The 22,016-nt window shown below is 41.8% G+C and overlaps 1 protein-coding gene across 2 annotated transcripts in view; it reads left to right on the forward strand.

Moving 5' to 3' along the window:
- Positions 1 to 22,016, forward strand: part of LOC144696097 (lethal(3)malignant brain tumor-like protein 4) — a 72,737-nt gene that overhangs the window by 22,547 nt on the left and 28,174 nt on the right. For both annotated transcript variants that reach the window (XM_078567360.1, XM_078567358.1), the window contains exons 6-14: positions 1,405 to 1,492; positions 2,668 to 2,762; positions 3,066 to 3,170; positions 8,116 to 8,251; positions 12,782 to 12,861; positions 13,019 to 13,170; positions 16,697 to 16,773; positions 16,943 to 17,028; positions 18,846 to 18,956. In XM_078567360.1, the coding sequence (XP_078423486.1) occupies positions 1,405 to 1,492; positions 2,668 to 2,762; positions 3,066 to 3,170; positions 8,116 to 8,251; positions 12,782 to 12,861; positions 13,019 to 13,170; positions 16,697 to 16,773; positions 16,943 to 17,028; positions 18,846 to 18,956 (930 nt within the window). The remainder of the gene's footprint in view (positions 1 to 1,404; positions 1,493 to 2,667; positions 2,763 to 3,065; positions 3,171 to 8,115; positions 8,252 to 12,781; positions 12,862 to 13,018; positions 13,171 to 16,696; positions 16,774 to 16,942; positions 17,029 to 18,845; positions 18,957 to 22,016) is intronic.

A 22,016-nucleotide genomic window follows, 5' to 3' on the forward strand; every position in this document is an offset into this window, starting at 1 on the left:
CTTTAGATCTTAAACTCCCTCCCCCATCCCCACCCCCATTTCCATTTCTTCCCCCTCCCTTTTGTTTTTTCCAATAATTTATATAGATTTTTCTTTTCCCACCTATTTCCATTATTTTTAAATCTATAACTATAATACCCTGTCAGTCTTTCCACCCCACCCCCACTAGACCTATACTTTGAGTGTCCTGCCATCCATTCTTAATTAGCACATTCTCTTAGATAATATCACTACCTTTAACATCTCCCTGTTCCTTTGTCTGTAACATCTTTTGATTACCTGCTCCTATCACTGCTTGCTTGTCCCTACAACCACCCCCGCCCCCCGACCTTAAACCAGTTTATATTTCACCCCTCTCCTAACTTCACTCAGTTCTGCTGAAGGGTCATGAGGACTCGAAACGCCAACTCTTTTCTTCTCCACCGATGCTGCCAGACCTGCTGAGTTTTTCCAGGTAATTCTGTTTTTGTTTCGGATTTCCAGCATCCGCAGTAGTTTTTTGTTTTTAAGGCTGAGAGGTGACTTGATTGAGGTGTACAAAATTATGAGGGGAATAGGTAGAGTGGACAGGATAAAATTGTTTCCCTTGATGGAGAATTCTAGAACCAGGGGACATAGATTCAAGATAAGTGGCAGAAGGTGTAGGGGGGACATGAGGAAGAACTTTTTTATGCAGAGGGCAGTGGGTGTCTGGAATTTGCTGCCCAGGTTGGTGCTAGAGGCAGAAACTTTAACCTCCTTTAAAAAGTACCTGGATCTGCACCTTAAGTGCTGTAGGCTGCAGGGCTATGGGCCGGGTGCAGGAAGGTGGGATTAGAAAGGGCACCTGGGTGTCCTCGGGCTGGCATGGACAAGATGGGCTGAATGGCCTCCTTTGCTGTAACTTTTCTGTTGTTCTATGTAGTCGAAGGGGCTATCCAAGAAGGTAATTGTTCAAAGAACTTAATAGCAGCCAACAGTTTTTAAGAAGCATTTTGCGCTCAGTTTCTTCGAAAGAGAAAGGAAAATTTAATATTTTATCTGTATGGTTGAAGTGACTGGGGGTGTGGGGGAAATATAGTTAGAACTATGTCCTCACTCGGAGGATAAATACTGACACAGACTGATTGGATCAGATTATCTCTTTGTGTCGTAGCTTTTATTTATTTCTATGCATGTAACTGTATTCAAAAACATTATAATCTCTACTTGTGGTAACCTAAGCTAGCCAATATAAGAAGTGGAAGGTAATTAAGCAAAGAAAAGGAAAAATTCCACAGGACCGAGATCAAATTATTAATTTTCCAGTGTGGAAAGAATTGGGGAAATTCGTTCTGATATAACCACTGGTAAATGATACTAATTAAGAATGTAGTGAAGTGTATTATTCTTGTTATCCAAACTGAAGTTTTCTAATGTCTATAGGAAGCACTGGAAGAATTCAAGGTGAAGACCAAAATAGCTCAGGAACCCCATCTCCGAGGCCGGAGAGGCCCCAAACTATTAAAACAAGGTATGTTAATGGATGTTGGCTACTTTTTGAAGCTGTTAGGTTCTTCATTTTAAATAATGAATGGTCTATTAACCCGTTTCATACAACAGTTTTTTATTTATTTAGCACCTTTAACGTAATAAAGCACCCCAAGGCGTTTCATAGGGGCATTATAAAACAATATATGACATTGAGCCACATAAGGCAGTGTTGGGGTGAATGGCCAAAAGCTTGGTCAAAGAGGTAGGTTTTAAGGAATGTCTTCAAGGAGATGAGCAAGGTGGAGAGATTTAGGGAGAGAATTCCAGAGCTTGGGGCCCAGACAGCTGAAGACACGGCTGCCAATTGTGGAGCGATTTAAAATTGGGGGTGCTCAAGGAACCAGATTTGAAGGATCATAGATACCTTGGAGGGTTGCGGGTCAGGAGGAGATTACAGAGATGGGGAGGGACGAGCCTGTGGAGGGATTTAGAAACAACAATGAGAATTTTTAAATTGAGAAATACAACTAAAAGCTTTGCAGAATCAGACACTTCAGCACAGAAGTAAGCCATTCAACCCACTGAGTTGTGCCTGGTTTATATCACTGCCGCCCAACTATGCTGTGGGATGCTTTATATTGTCGTTGATTTTGCTGTATATCCTTGATTTCACACTGCGTATCTGGAAATTAAGGCTCATTTAGAGAAAGGTTGAAATGTTGGAAGCCGAAGGCACCTTTTGCACATCACTTAAAGGATTGGAAGGATTATTAAGATTGACATTGAGAGAAGCCTGAGAGCAGCTTGCTTGAATGGTTCTTGGCATGGCTGACCAGAAAGGTTGAAGGAATGAACAGCATTTAATGTAATTTTATAGAAAACCACCAGCCAATAGAGCTTTGATTTGAGTAACTGGGAAAGATACATGATGACAAATGAGACTGAGAGTGTCAGCTTATCCATTCATATATTAAAAGATGCTATGGTAAAACCCAACATCTCTAGCGGAATTGAGTATTGAGTAGAAGTGGATATTTGCATGGTTGAGCAATAGGTCTACTTGCTTATTTAGTAGAGCTATGTTTATTTTTGACACTTGTTAGCTTCGTAACCTGCAATTTTTCCTTTAATAAATTTTGAGTAAGTGGTAGGGTTTAGTTGGCACAAGTTGCAGAGGTGGAAGTTGGTGATGCTCTTTTTTTTTCATCCATTCAGCCCTGGCTGTTCCTGGCAAGAAGAAAACCTGGAACTGGGCTTCTTACCTGGAAGAAGAGAAAATGCAAGCTGCACCGCTCAAGCTGTTCAAAGAGGTTTATGTTTGATTAAGAACTTGTATGGCGCAGCATGTCAGCTCCTTGTCATCATTCAATGTTGAATATTTTTCAAAGTCTTGAACTTTATGAAGGAGCATTCTTTGTCTAACTATTGGAACCATGTTGCTAGATTTTAAGAGCGTTAGTACTTTGCCTAAATTTGAACTGACCCCTGCCTGGAGTTTGACTCCTCGAGCTGTCTGTGATTGAGACTCAGTTGCTGAATTTTGGTTCTAGCTTAACTGTTAGTTGTAGTAAATGATATGAAATCATCTAATGCTATGTTCCTTTTCCCTACAGTACCAGTTGTTTCCACAGAGTCGCAATGGATTTAAATTAGGCATGAGGCTTGAGGGCATCGACCCAGAACATCCATCAATCTTTTGTGTTCTTAGCGTTGCTGAGGTAAGCTTCTCCAAATATCAGAGGCTCCCACATCATGTTCACTACTTCTACGTTAAAAAAATCTGATCGCTCCAGTTGTGAAATGTTTGAATCCTATTTAAGTATTTTGAGATTTAGGGGCACATTTTGTCAGTATGTGCCAATGGTGAATGGTGAACAACTCCACACACATTGGAAATCGATGGAAAGGACATCAGGAACACTGTACGCACAATTTTCCAATATGTGTCAAATGCGGTTGAAGTTGCTTGCTGCCAGTGTATACTTGGAAGATTTAGGCTTTAATTTTACTTTCAGTTGAAATTCAAATGCACCCTCAGTTTGTGATTTCAACCTAAGCTGGTGAGAATCAGGTTTAGGTATTTTAAAAAATGCAGAATACTGCAATTGCTGGAAATTAGAAATTAAACCAAAAAATACTAGAAATACTAAACGGGTCAGGGAGGAGCTGTGAGGAGCAGAAGTTAATCAAGGACAGTCAATATGGATTTGTTAAGATCACGCCTGACTAACTTGATTGAATTTTTTGAGGAGGTAAAAAATAATATTGATGAGGTTAGTGCAGTTGATGTGGCCTATGTGGATTTGAGAGAGCAGTTAATAAAGCATACAGTATTCCATGCTTTATTAATAGGGGCATAGAGTACAAGAGCAAGGAGGTTATGTTGAACTTGTATAAGACACTAGTTAGACTTTAGCTTGAGTGTTGCGTCCAATTCTAGGCACCACATTTTAGGAAGGATATGAAGGCATTGGAGATCGTGTAGAAGAGGTTTATGAGAATGGTTCCACGGATGAGGAACTTCAGTTGTGAAATAAGATTGGAGAAGTTGCGATGCTTTTCCTTGAAGGAAAAAAGGCTAAGAGGAGATTTGATAGAGGTACTGGAAATCATGAGGGGTCTGGACAGAGTAGATAGGAAGAAACTGTTCCTACTTGTGAAAGGATCAAGAATGAGAAGGTACAGATTTAAAGTAATTGGCAAAAGAAGTAAAAATGATATGAGAAAAAACGTTTTCACACAGCGAGTGGTTAGGTTCTGGAATGCACTGCCTGAGTGCGGTGGGGGCAGGTTCAATCGAGGCGTTCAAGAGGGAAGAAGGTGATTATTTGAAAAGAAGCAATCTACACAGTTAAAGAGTGAAGGCAGGAGAATGGCACTAGATAAAATGCTCATTAAGAGAGCTAGTGTAGACAAGATGAGCCAGATGGCCGCATCCTACACTAACGATTCTGTGATTTAGCAAGGCTTTTGAATTCTGTGATTTAAAAAGGCTTTTGACAAGGTCCCACATGGCACATTGGCTAAAAAAGAAAGCCCATGGGATCCAGGGGATTATAGCAAGGTTGATACAAAATTGGCTTAGTGGCAGGAAACAAAAGGTAAAGGTTGATGGGTGTTCTTGTGACTGGAGGGCTATTTCCAGTGGGGTTCCACAGGGTTCAAAACAAGGTCCCCTGCCTTTTGTGCTATATATTAATGATCTGGACTTAAATGGAGGGGGCATGATCAAGAAATTTGCAGACGACATAAAAATTGGCCATGTGGTTGATAGTGAGAAGGGAAGCTGTAGACTGCAGGAAGATATCAATGGACTGGTCAGGTGGGCAGAAAAGTGGCAAATGGAATTCAACCCAGAGAAGTGTGAGGTGATGCATTTGGGGAGGTCAATCAAGGCAAAGGATTACACAATAAATTGGAGGATACTGAGGGGTGTGGAGGAAGTAAAGGACCTTGGAGTGCATGTCCACAGATCCTTGAAGGGAGCAGGACAGGTCAGTAGATGGTTAAGAAGGCATATGGAATACCTTCCTTTATTAGAATATAATTCTATTATAGAATGCAAGAACAGAGAGGTTATGCTGGAACTATATAAAACACAAGTTACACCACAATTTGAGTGCTGTGTGTAGTTCTGGTCACCTCATTGCAGGAAGGATGTAATTGCACTAGAGAAGGTACAGAAGAGATTTACAAGGATGTTGCCAACTATAAGGGAAAATTGGATAAGCTGGGGTTGTTTTCCCTGGAACAGAGGAGAGATTTGATTGAGGTGTACGAGGTAAAGAGGGGTCTGGATAGAGTGGCTGGGAAGGGCCTAATCTCTTAGTGGAGAGACCAGTAGCTAGGGGGGCATAGATTTAAAGTGATTGGCAGAAGGATTAGAGGGCAGATGAGGAAAATATTTTTCACCCAGGAGGTTGTGTGGACCTGGAACGCACTGCCTAAAAGGGTAGTAGGGGTAGAAACCCTCAACTCGTTTAAAAGGTGTCTGGATATGCACCTGAAATCCCATAATCTCCAGGGCTACGGACCAAGTGCTGGAAAATGGAATTAGGCTGGTGGGCTCGTTTTTCAGCCGGCACAGACACGATGGGCCGAGTGGCCGCCTTCTGTGCTGTAAATTTTCCAACATTTTCTAAATACCTGAAAAGGACGAATGTGCGGGGAGAGGGTAGGGGAGTGGCAGTACGTGAGTTGCTCCTTAGAGCCAGCACAGACATGATGGGCTGAATGGACTCCTGTGCTATAAATGACTCTATGGTAGGGTTAATGTTCCAGATCGATGATCTTTTGTCAGAATCAGTGGTTGATCTACTGTCCTTCACCCGCTTGGTCCCATCTGCATTACTATGATTTCATCTTTTCTCCACATGCCATCTAATACTTAAGCTAATTTGTTATATAAACATATAACTCTGAGGGGGTTTGATGGGGTAGATGCTGGGTGGATATTTCTTCTTCAGGGGACTACTGGGGACAGCTTGGGAAAAAAAAAGAAATCTCCCATTTAAGACAGAAATGTGGAGGAATTTCTTCTCTGAGGATGGTTAGTCTTTGGAATTCTCTTCCACAGACAGCAGTGGAGGCTGGGCTGTTAAATATGTTCAAGGCTGAGTTAGATTTTTATCGACAAGGAAGTCGACCGTTATGGGGATAGGCAGGAAAGTGGAGTTAAGGCCGCAATCGGATCAGCCATGATCTTATCGAATGGTGGAGCAGGCTCAGTGGGCCGAATGGCCTACCCTTGCTCCTATTTGTTATGATCTTATGAAGATTTTGGGACATAAATGTCAAGTAATTGATCAAATGAGGTTTATTCAGCTTATGGATGAGTCCTTCACAATTCAGTTAATCTTGTTTTTGGGCTCTACATATTTCTTCATAGGTCAGAGTTTTTAAAATTCATTCACGGGATGTGGGCTTCGCTGGCTGGGCAGAGCATTTATTGCCCAACCCGAGTTGCTCTTGAGAAGGTGGTGGTGAGCTGCCGCCTTAAACCGCTGCAGTCCATGTGGTGTAGGTACACCCACAGTGCTGTTAGGGAGGGAGTTCAGGATTTTGACCCAGCAACAGTGAAGGAATGGTGATATATTTCCAAGTCAGGGTGGTGAGTGACTTGCAGCGAAATGTCCAGGTGGTGGTGTTCCCATGTATCTGCTGCCCTTGTCCTTCTAGATGGTAGTGGCTATGGGTTTGGAAGGTGCTGTCTTAAGGAGGCTTGGTGAGTTCCGACAGTGCATCTTGTAGATGGTACACACTGCTGCTACTGTGCTTCGGTGGTGGAGGAAATGAATGTTTGTGGACGTGGTGCCAATCGAGGGGCTGCTTTATCATGGATGGTGTCAAACTTCTTGAGTGTTGTGGGAGCTGCACCCATCCAGGCAAATGAGTATTCCATCACGCTCCTGACCTGTGCCTTGTAGATGGTGGACAGGCTTTGTGGAGTCAAGAGGTGAGTTACTCATCGCAGGATTCCTAGCCTCTGACCTGCTCTTGTAGCCACAGTATTTATATAGCTGGTCGAGTTCAGTTTCTAGTCAATGGTAACCCCCAGGATGTTGATAGTGGGGGATTCAGTGATGGTAATGCCATTGAATGTCAAGGGACGATGGTTAGATTCTCTCTTGTTGGAGACGGTCATTATCTGCCACTTGTGTGGTGTGGATGTTACTAGAATGTTGTCATGGTCCATAGCCTTTGCAGCATCCAGTGCCTTCTGACGTTTCTTGATCTCACGTGTAGTGAATCGAATTGGCTGAAGACTGGCATCTGTGATGCTGGGGACCTCCGGAGGTGGCCGAGATGGGTCATCCACTTGGCACTTCTGGCTGAAGATTGTAGCAAATGCTTCAGACTTATCTTTTGCACTGATGTGCCAGGCTCCCCCATCATTGAGGATGGGGATATTTGTGGAGCATCCTCCTTTATTGAGTTGTTTAATTGTCCACCACCATTCACAACTGGTTATGGCAGGACTGCAGAGCTTAGGTCTGACCTGTTGGTTGTGGGATTGCTTTGCTCATCACTTCCTTATGTTGTTTGGCACCACATGTAGTCCTGTGTTATAGCTTCACCAGGTTGACACCTCATTTTTAGGTAGGCCTTGTGCTGCTCCTGGCATGCCCTCCTGCACTCTTCATTGAACCAGGGTTGATCCCCTGGCTTGATGGTAATGGTAGAGTAGGGGATATGCCAGGCCATGAGGTTAGAGATTGTGTTCGAGTACAATTCTGCTTCTGCTGATGGTCATCTGTGCCTCATGGATGCCCAATCTTGAGTTGTTAGCTCTGTTTGAAATCTATTCCATTTAGCACGGTGGTAGTGCTGCATAACACGATGGAGGCGTGTGAAGGCGGGACTTTGTCTCCACAAGGACTCTGCGGTGGTCATCCTAATGATACTGTCATGGAAGAGTTCCTGCTTATGGCTTTTGTTTTGCTCCTGCAGTACTTGTGTTCAAAACTGAAAAATTAAAACTTGCAGATAGGGTATAAAATGCATCTTTGATCTAAAATATGATGATAGCTACAGAGGAAATCAGTCTAAGGTAACAAGGGCCTGTGATCTGTCATTTTGATTAGAAATCAAAATATAGTGAATAAATGTAGCCAAAGAGTGTTTAAAATATAAATAAGGTTAATGATGTGACATTGTTGGCAGGTGCAGGGATACAGGATCAGGTTACATTTTGATGGCTACTCTGAATGCTATGATTTCTGGATAAATGCAGACTCCCCTGATATCCATCCTTTCGGTTGGTGTGAGAAAACAGGCCATAAACTACATCTTCCAAAAGGTATTTTTAAAGTAGCTTAAATGTGTCTGGGCTTTGATGATGAACTCTCGGGTATTTTCTGTTTTCCAAAATGCCACATTGTTCTGATAGCACATTGCCATCTGTATTTATCTGTATATCTCTGAAATACATCCTAGTTTCAACAAATTTTTTTAAAGATGAGAGGCGCAGGTGTGTAATTTGGTTTACTTGGCTGATATTTTGACTCATCTGACAATGACTGAAAAATTAAGGATTCATTCTTGCCTGATATTGACCTGTGGAGCTTTCTCCTAGAAGGAGCATTGTTGGCTTCATTGGTGTCCAGCCTCTCCACGTCATTGGGCAACATCACCTACGTTTAAACATGTGTGCGAATGTCCTAGTTTGGAGAATTAATAAATCTTGACAGCTACTTGAATTATAGCTCCAATGTTGGGAGAGAATTTATATAATTTGCACGCCTGAAAAACTTTCAATATATAAAAATACACCCAAGGAACTTTCTGCTTTTGCCCTCACCAGGGCTATGGTTTTCCACACAAAAAGTGAAAAATCTCAGTCAATGTCTTGCAAAGAACTTGAATATATATATAGCACCTTTTTTACATGCTCAGGTGGGTCCCAAAGTGCTCCATAGACATTGGGTTGCTTTCAGAGCGTGGTCACTTTAGCTATGGCAGCCAATTTGTGCACAGCATGATCCCAAAAACAATAATGAGACAAACCTGAAATAAAAACAGGTGCTGGGAATACTAAGGAGGTTAGGCAGCAGCTGGAAAGAGAAAACTGAGTAATGGCCCGCAACTTCCACGCTCCTCAGCGTTGGATGTGCTGGGGAATCCCTCTGGGAAGTTCCCAGGCAATGGTTTGCACGGCAATTGCCCAAAAGTGCACACTTCCTCTGGACAATTGCGCTGCGCTGGGAACCATCTGAAAATATGATTTAAGTTGCAAAATTCGATGGTTCCGTCGGGGTTATACCAATAGTTACCCAGAAAAAGTTAGAAGAATTAAAACATCATCTTGTAACTTCTGGGTAACCATTGTAAAGACCTAGACTGACCCTATGGGACTCTCCCCACATTCCCCCCCCCACACCCCCCACCCCAAACCTCTGAACGTCCTCACCCAAGCTCCAGATCCCTCTAACCGGAAACCCCTGACCTCGGAACCCCCCCAGACTCCTGATTCAAGACTAGATAACTGTACATTTATTTCTTGTAATTTCTGCAGGCCGACACTTTCCGGCGCTAGTCGGAAGTCACGGCCCCAATGTTTCAGATTGATGTCCTTTCAGCAGAACTGGGAAAAGTTAGAAATAGAATTGGAGTTAAGCAAGTGAAGGGTGGCGGAGGATGGAAAAATAACAAAAGGGGAGATCTGGTAGGATAGAAGACAAGAGAGGCCATGACAAAAGAGTTGGTGTTGCAAGGCCAAATGGAGTGGGAATGGGACAAGTGAAGAAACGCAAGTTGTTGCAAAAGGAGGTGCAAATATCAGGATGAAGAACTGATGCTGCAATCTATTATTAAGGAAGTCTTAACAATGCACTTAGAAAAGCATAGTATGATTAGAATAAGTCAACTTGATTTTACTAAGGGGAAATCTTGTTTGACAAATTTATTAGTGTGTTTTGAGGATGTAACTAATAGGGTAGATAAAGGGGAACCAGTAGATGTAGTATACCTGAATTTCCGAAAGGCATTCAATATGGTGCCACACAAAAGATAAATAGGCAAGATAAGGGCTCGTGGAGTTGGGGGGTAGTTTTTATTCCTTCATGGAAGGTGGGCGTCGCTGGCTAGATCAGCATTTATTGCCCATTTATATTTTAGCATGGGTAGAGGATTGGTTAATAGGTAGAAAGCAGAGAGTGGGGCATAAATGGGGCTTTTTCAAGTTGGCAGGCAGTGATGTGTCACAAGGATCAGTGCTGGGCCTCAGCTGTTTACAATCAATATTAATGACTCAGATGAGAAGACAGAGTAATGTATCTAAGTTTGCTGATGATACCAAGCTAGGTGGAAAGGTAAGCTGTGGAGAGGACACAGAGGCTATAAAGAAATATAGTCAAGTTAGGTGAGTGGGCAACAAGATGATAGGTGGGGTGTAATGTAGGGAAGTGGGAAATTATTCACTTTGCTCGTAATAGAGAAGCAGAATATCTTTTAAAAGGTGTGAAACTTCCAAGTGTTGATGTTCAAAGTGACTTAGGTGTGCTTGTACAAGGAATGCAGGAAGTTGGCATGCAGGTGCAGCAAGCAATTAGGAAGGCAAATTGCATGTTGGTCTTTATTGCAGGAGGATTGGAGTACAAGAATAAGTGAGCCTTGCTAGAGTTGTTCAGGGTTTTTGTGAGACCACATCTGGAGTACTGTGTAACACATTTAAGAAAGGATATATTTGCGTTGGAGGCAGTACAACCAAGATTCACTAGATTGGTCCCTGGGATGAGGATGTTGTCCTATGATGAGTGGCTAAGTAAATTGGGCTTATATTCTCTGGAGTTTAGAAGAATAAGCGATCTCCTTGAAACCTACAAAATTCTGAGGGGGCTTGATAGGTTGGACGCTGAGAGATTGTTTTTGCAGGTTGGGGAGCCTAAAACATGGGGGCATAGTCTCTGGATAAGGGGCCAATTACTTAGGACTAAGACGAAGAGAAATTACTCCACTCCAAGGGTTCTGAATCTTTGGAATTCTCTACCCAAAGGGTTCTGAATGCATTTAAGGCTGGGATAAATAGATTTTTGGTGTCTCAGGGAATTAAGGGACATGGGGAGCAGGTGGGAAAATGGAGTTGAAACCCAAGATCAGCCATGGTCGTATTGAATGGCAGAGCAGGTTATTCCTCCTATTTCTTGTATTCTTGTGATGTGTCCAAAAACAAGGGAAAAACGAAACTGAAACCTGCAAGAAGGGAAACAAAATAGGGGCAGAGGTTGCATTCAGAAATTGTTGCTGTTGTATTAATGAGACAAATCAGTTTTAATGGCAGTGGTAGGGATAAATGCTGATCAAAATACTAGGAGAACTTCACCCTTCTCTTGAAATTGGTGCTTTTATATCTAATTGAACAGGTTGAGGGAAAGTACCTGAAAGCTAGCACCTCCAACAATGGAGCTTTCCCTTATCATTGTACTGAAATGTCAACCTAGATTATGTGCTCAAGTCCTGCAGTGGGTTTGGCCAATTAATTAGTCCAATAGATGGCATCCAGTGTAAGTACTAACTCAGTCTAGTATAGTTAAATTGTTCGAATTGTCGTGTAAGTGCTTTTTTTTGGAACTATAGAACAGTCATCTAGGATTACAGGATACTTATGGATGAGAAAAGTATTTTGTGTCGTCTCCAAGTTCATCCCTCCAAGACCCTCCTACACTCCTCTCATGGTGCTCCTGATTAATAAATTGTTGCAAGCATTTCACCACCATCAGAGCCTTGAAGTCTCTTCCAATTGTTGCATGAAGACAACAAGAAGGAAGGCCCTCCATAAACTTGAGGGCATGCAAAACTCTGCTGCCCATGTCCTACCTTGAACCAAGCCCCAATTGCCTATCCCATGTGGTCGCTGACCTATGTTGGCTTCTGCTTAAGCAATTCCTCGATTTTTAAAATTCTCATCCTTGTTTTTAGATCCCTCCTTGGCCTCGCCCTTCCCTATTTCTGTAACCTCCTTCAGCCCCAGAACCCCACAAGATATCTGCGCTCCTCTAATTCTAACCTCTTGAGCATTCCTGATTTTTATCACTCCACCACCTGTGGCCAAGCCTTCAGCTGCCTAAGCTCTGGTCTTCGCTACCTAAACCTGTCTGTTTCTCTATATGTTTTAAGATGCTCCTTGAATTCTATCTCTTTGACCAAGCTTTTCATCATCTGTCCCAATATTTCCTTATGTGCCTTGGTCTCATTTTTTATTTCATAATGCCCCTTGGGACAGCTCCCATTAAAGGCTCTAGGTAAATATAAGTTGTTGTTGTCTTGGACGAAGAGCCTGCAGATTGGGATAGAAAAGGCAGACTGATTGGATCCATAGTTTTGAGATCTGGGAAAGGATCCCTGGAAGTTGGAAACCATGCAGTGTTATATTTCAACACAGTGCCTTAGAAGAGCAAATGTGTGTTTTACTTGAGTGTCTTCTGCTGCTGATAACATTTTACAATTGAAGGATTAACATTATTTGAGAGCTTGTTGGCATTTTCAAGACAGTTCTAGCACTTGAGTCATATGCATGAGTGCTCACTAAGGTATGGCACTCCCATTTTTACAACATATTTTCAAGAAGATGGTTTGCGCTTGATTTCATAGAAATTCCCCACATCCTACCTATTATTATAGTACTTTTTATGGGGTTAATCTGTATTTCCAGTGTGAAAGTTTAGAATTGCTTGTAGACAAAATATTTCACATTAAGTTACTCACATGGCATTTTCCCTTGTACTTCAACCTTTGAATTTTTTTCACACAAAATTATTATTTTTTTGATCATAGGTAGATGATTTTGCATTCAAAAAATTCCTTTCCGTTTGATTCTTTTTTTAATCTGTAGGATACAAAGACAGTATCTCATACCTAAAGTCCTGTAAAGCTCAAGCAGCTCCCAAAAATCTCTTCAGGTCATTGAATACGGTAAGTGTTTAAAATGATGTAGTCAAACAAAACAACATTTTTTTTTGAAGATAGTGTTAACTCCATGTTTTTGTTGCATTTGCCAGACTAACTGTTTCAGATGTCAATTTTCTATCGCGTGTAACTAAAATGACAAATTATTATTTTTTGTTTGTAGTCTATTACCCCTTCTGGTTTCCGAGTGGGGATGAAGTTAGAAGCAGTCGATAAGAAGAACCCCTCCCTTACATGTGTGGCTACTATTGCTGACATGGTGGATAACCGCCTGCTGATACACTTTGACAACTGGGACGACAGCTATGACTATTGGTACAGAATCTGGAGTATATTGATCTGTAGTTCTGTTGTAGCACATATCAGTTTTCGTCACGAGCCTCGTCGATGCTGCAGCACACCTACAACTTTTGAAATGTATAGCTGTGATTTTAATAAGTTAAATGTTTCCACACGTGTTAGTTTTTTAAAAACGGAAATAAAATGTAATTGAAGTTCTGAGGTTGGTGATCCCTACTGCTCTGCTGTGTGTGTGGTGCTGTGTGTCTCAAACCTCTTTAAACACTGTGTTGGAATGACGCCAGTATCAGCGATGTCTTTGTGCGAAGGGTGCCGTTACGATTTACCTTGATTCTACTTTTAAGCGATGGAATACAGAATAAGAACCAAGTTCATTGCATGGGACACATGGGCTGGCATTTTCCAGTCCTGCCTTTGGTGGGAATCGTTAGGGCAGGACGGAAAATTGATGGACCAGCCAAAGTCCCGTTGGCTTTGGGCGGGAATTTCCCAGGACCGGAAAATCCCAGCCATGGATTTTGCGTCTCATATTTAATGCTCATTCGGTAGTTCATTGTGGACTAAGGTAGTTCTAATCTGCAGCAGTGATGTATTATGTTGTCTTAGCAAGAGTACATTTGCAAATACAGCATCTATCCTGCCACCCTCATTGACTTCAAGGGCACTCTATGTAATGAGACCTGTAAATTGTGGACACCGTGGGAGGTTGGCATCAACTGTCTAATTTTTACAGATGTCTTTCTTTTCAAATTGTCGTTATCTGCTGTGGTGGGAAAAAGAATGAGTAAAATGTGAAGTTCTTTACCCAGCATCCTTATCGCTTGATATAAAAACAGAAAGTGCTGGAAAAGCGCAGCAGGTCTGGCAGCAACTGTGAAGAGGGGAACAGAGTTAATGTTTGAGCCCAATGTGACACTTCTTTGGAACTGAAGAGGAGTAGAAATGTGATGGGTTTTTTTGTTGTTGAAAAGGCGAGGGCGGGGGCGAAGGGTCAGGTAGAACAAAAAAATGTCAGGGATAAGTTAGAGGGTGGGAGAAAATAATGTCAAAAATATAATGGAACAAAAGGCAAAGGGGAGTGGTAAGGGTTGTAGTAAAGAAACAAAGCATTTGTCTAGACTAAGTGTTAATGGCAGAATAAAAGACAGATAAAATGGAGGACAGAGTTCACACTCTGAAGTTGCTGAACTCCGCGTTGAGTCCAGAAGGCTGTAGAGTGCCTAATTGGAAGATGAGGTGCTGTTCCTCCAGCTTGCGTTGGGCTTCAGTGGAACATTCAGCAGGCCAAGGGCAAAAATGTGAGCATGAGAGCAAGGTGGTGAATTAAATTGACAAGCAACCGGAAGGTCAGGGTTATGGTTGCAGACTAAGCAGAGGTGTTCCTCAAAATGGTCACTCAGTCTCCGTTTGGCCTCCCCAGCGCAGGGGAGACAGCATTGTGAGCAGCAAGTACAATAGACTGAATTTAGGGCCTTGAACAGTGAGGAGAGAGGAGGTGAAAGGGCTGGTGTTACATGGGAAGTGCTATGGGAAGGGGACAAGACGTTGGGGGTAATAGCGAAGTGGACCAAGGCGTTGCAAAAGAAACAGTCCCTTCAGAATGCCAACAGGGGAAGGGAAGATATGTTTGGTGGTGGCATCATGCTGGAGGTGGCGAAAGTGGCAGAAGATGATCCTTTGAGCGTGGCGTTGGGTGGGGTGAAAAGTGAAGACAAGAGGGAACCCCATTGTGGTTCTGGGAGAAGGGGGAAGGGGTGAAGGCAGAAGTGCGGGAAATGGCTTGAAAAAGGTTAAGGGCCCTGTCAGCCATAGTGTGAGAGAATCCTTGGTTGAGGAAAAAGGAAGATGTAGCGCAGTTGAGATGGTAGCATCGTCAGAACAGGAGACGGAGACAGAAAAACTGGGAGTATGGAATGGAGTCCTTACAGGAAGAGGAAGTGTAGTTGAGGTAGCTATGGGAGTTGGTGAGCTTATAATGAATATCAGTAGAAAACCTATCCTCAGAAATAGGGACAGAGAAGTCAAGGAAGGGGTGGGGCGGGGAAGTGTTGGAGATGGGTCATGTGAATGTCGGAGAAGGGTGGAAATTGGAAGCGTAATTGGTTAATTTTTCCAGTTCCAGGCAAGAGCAGGAAGTGGCACTTTGAGGTACTGGAAAAAGAGTTTGCGAGGAGACCTTAGCAGGACTGGAACAAGGTATGTGCCACATACCCCACAGGAAGACAGGCAAAACTAGGGTCCATGTGGGCACACAAAGCAACAACTTTTATTTGGAGGAAGTGAGACAAGTTAAAGGAGAAATTGTTCAATGAGAGAACAAGTTCAGCTAGGCAGAAGAAGGGTGGTGGTGGATGGGGTGTTTGGGCCTCCATTAAAGGAAGGAGCGGGAAGCCCTCAGACCCTCCTGGTGGGGGATGAGGTGTACAGAGATTGGACATCCATAGTGAAGAGGAGGCAGATAGGGCTGGGAAACTAGAAATTATGGGAAGAGACTGGACAAGGGGAGAAAAAAAATAAGTCAAGATAAGAAATAAGTTCAGTGAGGCAGGAACAGACTGGAATGATTTGTCTAACAGAACAGTCCTGTTTATGGATTTTGGGAAGGGATAAAAGTGGGCTAGGTGGTTGGGGGTCTATGAAGTGGGAAGCTGTGGAGGGAAGATCTCTAGAGGAGATTAGGTCAGTGACAGTCCTGGAAACAATGGCTTGATGTTTAGTGGTGAGGCATGATCCAGGGTGAGGTAGGAAAAAGTGTCTGAGAGTTGGCACTCAGTCTCTGCAAGCTAGAGGTCGATACGCCAGTCAACAACAGCACCACCCTTGTCAACAGGTTTGATAAAAATGTTGGGATTAGATCTGAGAGAATACGATCCATATCCCTTGGATCATGTACAAGCCTACAGTACCACCGAATAAGGCTTTCCCTTTTCCTATACGTGTTTGGTAAAGAGCTCCTCATTCCACAAAAATCATTTCTTTTACAAAACCTGCTGCCATCTCATTCTCTCCAGCATATACTGACCTCATGAGAACCTGGGGATAGAAAGGAAGCAAGCAAGCTACAAGGGAAAGTGACAATGCTCCTGACCCAGTGCGAGTAGCTTTGCAGCTAGCTGTGTTTTAAGTTGTAAGATGCCTTTGTGCGCTGCAGACTATCCATAGATCATCATTTGTTAGTGTCCGTGGTTTCAGAGTGCCTCTTGTATACCTTGTCTTGTAAGTTATATGGGTGTTTTAATAAGTGCTGTTTTTTTCACAGATGTATTTACTATGATTCACTCCTGCAGAGTTTGATGGACCCAAGTTTAAATCCTCTTTGTTCCTAATGAAAGCCTGATGAGTTTTGTGGATTATTGAAATTTTAGCTCTTGGATTTTGTTTTACAAAGTGTACTAATTTTGTACTAATGGAAACAGTTTGATTATTTTAATTACATGAGAGAGCAAGAAGGTTAGGCTTAATTTACAGTCAGGGGCGCTTTTTGTGTCATTTGGCAGAGTTGAACATTATTGCCATTTTTGGAATATTTTTCTGTTGATAGGTGTGATGCTAGCAGTCAATATATTCGTCCAGTTGGATCATGTCAGGCATCTGGATTGCCTCTTACAACACCACCTGGTTAGTCTCCATTTTCCTTCAAAATGTGAATTCTGTTTAAATAGCATAAACTGTAGTGAGCATTCCATCTAAAATATGGAATAAAATATTTCTATGTCTAGATTAAAACTCTAAAGCTCCATTCCCTGCATTACTATTTTAATTTATGTCCCTGTGCACTTTCTTACAGAGTATAAAGATACCAAAGATTTTTCCTGGGAGGAGTACTTGGAGGGCTCTGGTGCACAGGCAGCTCCAGCACGGGCTTTTAAACAGGTATGAGGTGACAAACTCCTTTGTGCTCAATAGATGATTAGAAATTAGGCAGTGAGCAATCTTTGATTATCTCCTGTTGCAACATTTGCATAGAAATAGAAAATTCAGCCATCGTTTAATGGGGGAGAAGGCAATTGGATCAACTAGCCAAGGGATTCTTTACCTGTTGTATTGTGACAATTAAAATACTCTTTTTTTGGTATAGCAAAAAGACTTGTAAAATCTGGTGTAAAATCCTTTGCAGAACAGCTAATGGTCATACTCAGTGCAGCATATATCATAATTACAAGTTTGTAAGTCAGGCAGAGCTGTATTATGACATTTATTATTCAATAATGTGCAGTTTGTGGGTTCCTTAATTCCTTTGAACCATTAAAATAAAAAAAACTCCCAATCATCTTGAGTTAAATTTGCAAGTTTTTTAAAAAATTAAGTAATCTCTCCACTTACCTCTCATCTTTATGCAAAGGTTTTTCTTAAACTAGTTGTATACTGCAGGCACTGCTGTGCTAGGGCATGGTAGTGCTCCAGGTCTTGACTGTACCAAGTTTCCCAATCTTTGTTGAATCTGATACTTTGAGATGCAGAGAAAGGGAGTATTCGTGGGCGTGTTCATTACTGAGCTGCTCTTGCATAAATCCACTTGGCTTGTTTAAATAATAGCACAGCAGAGACTTAGAAGCAAGGTGCCCATCATCCTTGTGACTGCAGATGGCACATGGATCATGGAGAACCCAACTTAAGAAAGGATTTATTGCATTCCATTAGCTAGAGTAAAGTCTGTGCAGCATTTTTAAAATGGGTTTTCTTTTTGATAATTCCCCCACTTTTTTTTACCTGCCTGGCTTGATGCCTCCAGAGATATGTGGGCACAGGATGAAGCCAATGCTCTTAGGAGATGGCCGTCAGTGGTCACCCAGAACAATGTCTGTGATCAAGCGGACAATGTAATTAAAGTCTGTTGAGCTCAATGTCAGCCTTGGCTCAATTTGTTGCACCACCACCTCTGAATCAGAAGGTTGTGGGTTCCAGTCCCATTACTGAGATTTGAACACAAAATCTAGGCTGACATTGGAGGAGTGCCGCATTATTAGAGGTGCCACCCTTTGAATGAGACATTAAACCAAGGCTATGTCTGTACTCATGGGTAGGGTATGAAAGATCCTGTGGTACTATTTTGAAGAAGAGCAGGGGAGCGATCCCCAGTATCTTGGTCAATATTTATCCCACAACCCAGCATCATTAAGCCTTTAGTCATTACCACCATCCTGTTTCTGGGACCTTGCTCTGTGCAAATTGGCTGCTGTGTCTCTAACATAACAGTGACTACACTTCAAAAGTACTTAATTGGCTGTAAAAAGCTGTGGAACATCCTGAAGTTGTAAAGGCAAGTCTTTTTTTAGATTTCTGAATAGTTGCTTTGAACAGCCTCCTTCCATTGCCAGTTGCACGCACTGTCAGGGTAGGTAAGGTGAAATTGAAACCAGGTGTGGCATCTAACCTATGTTATGCCAAATTTAGAGTGTTCAGTATTACATGTGCAAGAGGAAAGTAATCAGTCAGTGTTTTGCCGCCCAAACCCTTGAGTATAAATTTTTAACAAAGTGCTTTCCATTTGTCTTTTTGTGGCTAGTGTGAAGGATTCACATGACCATCTGTTTGAACTAAAATTTGTTATGCGTTAGACTTCTCTGTTCCAACATCACTGGTGAAAGCGTTCATTAATTGTGTAAAATAAGTTAAAAATTTGATTGCCCAGATCAGCATACTAGTTTAAGAGACATCTCTGAACTGTATTTTGTTTTCTGCCCCCCTAGCGCCCACCCCATGGCTTTCATTTGAACATGAAACTGGAGTCTGTAGATAAGAGAAATCCCATGCTGATAAGAGTGGCAACTATTGTAGATACAGAAGATCATAGAATAAAGGTATTTACTCTCTCTCTCTCTTCCCGCCCCCTCCCCCCCCCCACCGCCCCCACCCAATGCCTCTATGGAGCACTTGAGAAATTTACCTATATTAAAGGCATTATATAATTACAAGATATTGCTGTTAAATATTAATTGTACTGTAATTATATATGCACTTTGTGGTATAACCAACCTCAATCTTGCCTTCCTTATTTCCCCTGCATTTGAGCACCACTTCAACATAAGAAGTGTAGTGCCTTAGGATCTGTAATTGGGAAACACCTTAGTTTAATGACTTCTTCAATGTTATTCCCCTTCTCATAGTGGGGGGAAAAAAATATGTAAATGTTACATTTTTAAAAAATTGTCGCTAACGGAGACATGTCATGTTGCATGTCCGTGACAAGGTTGTTGCATGGGTATCGCTGATGTGGAGCACCCCAGGATGGTTCCATTATAGGGGAATCGTCACTTTGGGTAACAACCAATTTTGAGCGACACTTCCCTGGGAAAATGTGCCAGTGATGGTACTGCTACCTCACTTCTTTTCCCATTTAAGTTTTCCCATTTAAGTATCAGGTTATGTTATGTTGTATGATTGAGTAATGTAGGCGGGATTCAACCTCCTTCCCCAAGACCCCGGGATGATCTGGCTTTCGCATGGTGCAGCTGCCCTTTTAACTACGGCTCAGACCAAGTCCAGGACAAATAACTCAGGACGTCAGTTGTTTGGATTCTCGAACAAGACGGTTTATTCAAGCTTGTACAAGCATATTCAGGGAGAGCAGCCTCTTAGTCCATCAAGGGGTGCACTCTGCCGTAATTACAAAGTCTCGTAACTTATATACTTTTTCTTATCACAATTCATTTGAGTACATTTGAATATATCCACTCGGTAACCGACATGCAGGTGCCATGTTAAAACTATCCTATTGAGTACATAAACATGCGGTTCTGCTAACCAATTATTCTAAAGGGTGTATACATAATTATATTATCCAATCAAAATTAAAACACGTACGCAAGACCTTGGTTCTCACAACTCAAGACTGCTGGTGTTTCATCAAAGACCCCTCTGTCCATTGTATGTTTTCCCATATCTAAGCTAAAACCATCTGTCCTGTCCCTATCTGATAGAGGAGTAAACCTAAACTAACTTTATTTTATCTCCAGTCCAGCTCTCAAGGCTTCATCGCACCATTGTACCACTTGAATGGTTCTGTCTGTGCCTAGATATTAGCTCATCTCTCGAAACTTTGTAAATCACACAAAGCTCCTTTGTGTGCAGTGTCCATCTGCTTACCCTCAGCAGTCAATATGTTCAGCATCCATGTCTACCTGGAGATTTTGGAGTTTTTCAGTAAATTCTTAGCGTTCGCTTTTAGCATTTTTAATTTTCCCCTAACAAGTCACAAAATTAGACCTGACCAACTTGGAAAGGTGCAGTACGAGGCTACTCAAGTCACAAAGGAATCTTCTGACAATCAGTACACCAAGCCTGAACTGGTTTGGGCTCACTTGGCTTGGACATGTTTTATCTAATTCCTTCACCCCACCCCACCCCCACTAGGGCTATCTGTACCTTGCTTGTCCTGCTTTCTACCCTTAATTAGCACATCCCTTAGATAATATGACCACCTTCAACACCGCTTTGTCCTTTTGTCTGTGACATCTTTTGGTTATCTCCAACTATCGCTGGCCCTTTATCCAGCTCTACTTGTCTCTCCTCCCCCCCCCCCCCCCCCCAAAACCAGCTTATATTTCACCTCTCTTCTATTTTTACTTAGTTCTGTTGAAGGGCATACGGACTCGAAACGTTAACTGTGTTCCTCCAAGCAGATGCTGCCAGACCTGCTGAGTTTTTCCAGGTATTTTTGTTTTTGTTTTGGGTTTCCAGCATCCGCAGTTTTTTGCTTTTATCTAATTTTGTTCCCTGCGTCTAGTGATGTTGCCTCATTGGGCAGTTATGAAACCTGATATTATTTATATTTATCGAGATACTAAATGAGAAAGATGTAATAAAAGAATCAAAACAAAAAACTACTGCGGATGCTGGAAATCCAAAACAAAAAGAATCAGCCTTGTGACCTGCACAATCTTTCCTTTCATATATATACTACCTAGCAAATCCCTTGAAAATACTGCTAAGAGAACAACTCATTAAAATTCTTAAAACAGTTTCGTGTTAAATTGGAGAGGAAAGCAAATAACTACCATATGGATCAAAATTCTGGAACTCCCTCCCTCACAGCACTGTGGGTGTACCTACATTACATGGACAGCAAGTGGTTCAAGAAGGCAGCTCACCACCACCACCTTGAGGGCAATTAGGGATGGGCAATAAATGCTTGCTTCTTTTAGACCCTGCAGGTGACATCAGTAGAAATCCAGAATATTTATACTTACTGATTGGGTACAGGTTTGGTCTGACCAAATCCAATCAGCGTGAAGTTTAAATTCCTTTATGAATTTTTTCTATGCTATGTTTTGTTCTTGGAAAAGCTGCAGAAGTTTCAATGTTATGAATTCTTGGGTGTGTGATATAAATGTGTAAAAATAATTTTAAGTAATTGTACCATTCACATTCTGTCTAGCATTCATCCCCCAGTAAAACAATTGTACAAGATTGTAAATGTTGACAATGCTAAATATGCATTTACTACTATTTCAAAGCACTTTTGAAACTTGCGTTCTTCCCATTTGTGACTGAGAAATTACATTGCACTTATTTATATTGTCAGATGAAGTCTGTCATGGTTCCATTGGTGTCTCTTTTTTTAAGGCTGCAAGTTTGCTTTCAATTGAATTTATTTTGTGCCTTTTTATTTGCGAAGCTACATGTAGTCTTATTTTGATTACCACCTGCAGCAACCTGGATAATCTTAGTAACTACAACAACTGTTAAATACAATGTGTTTCCCACTGATTCTTTAATCCACACAATCACCTCCCCAATTCTGAAATATACCCAAATAATCCATACCATACGTCAGCCAGACCTATTCATTTAACTTCAGTAGATGCAGTCCCAAATAACTGTTTGCTTTGAAGGATTACTAAAAAGTTCTGTGATTTATA

The sequence above is a fragment of the Cetorhinus maximus genome, chromosome 21 (genome assembly GCF_964194155.1).
Source record: "Cetorhinus maximus chromosome 21, sCetMax3.hap1.1, whole genome shotgun sequence".
Lineage (NCBI taxonomy): Eukaryota > Metazoa > Chordata > Chondrichthyes > Lamniformes > Cetorhinidae > Cetorhinus > Cetorhinus maximus.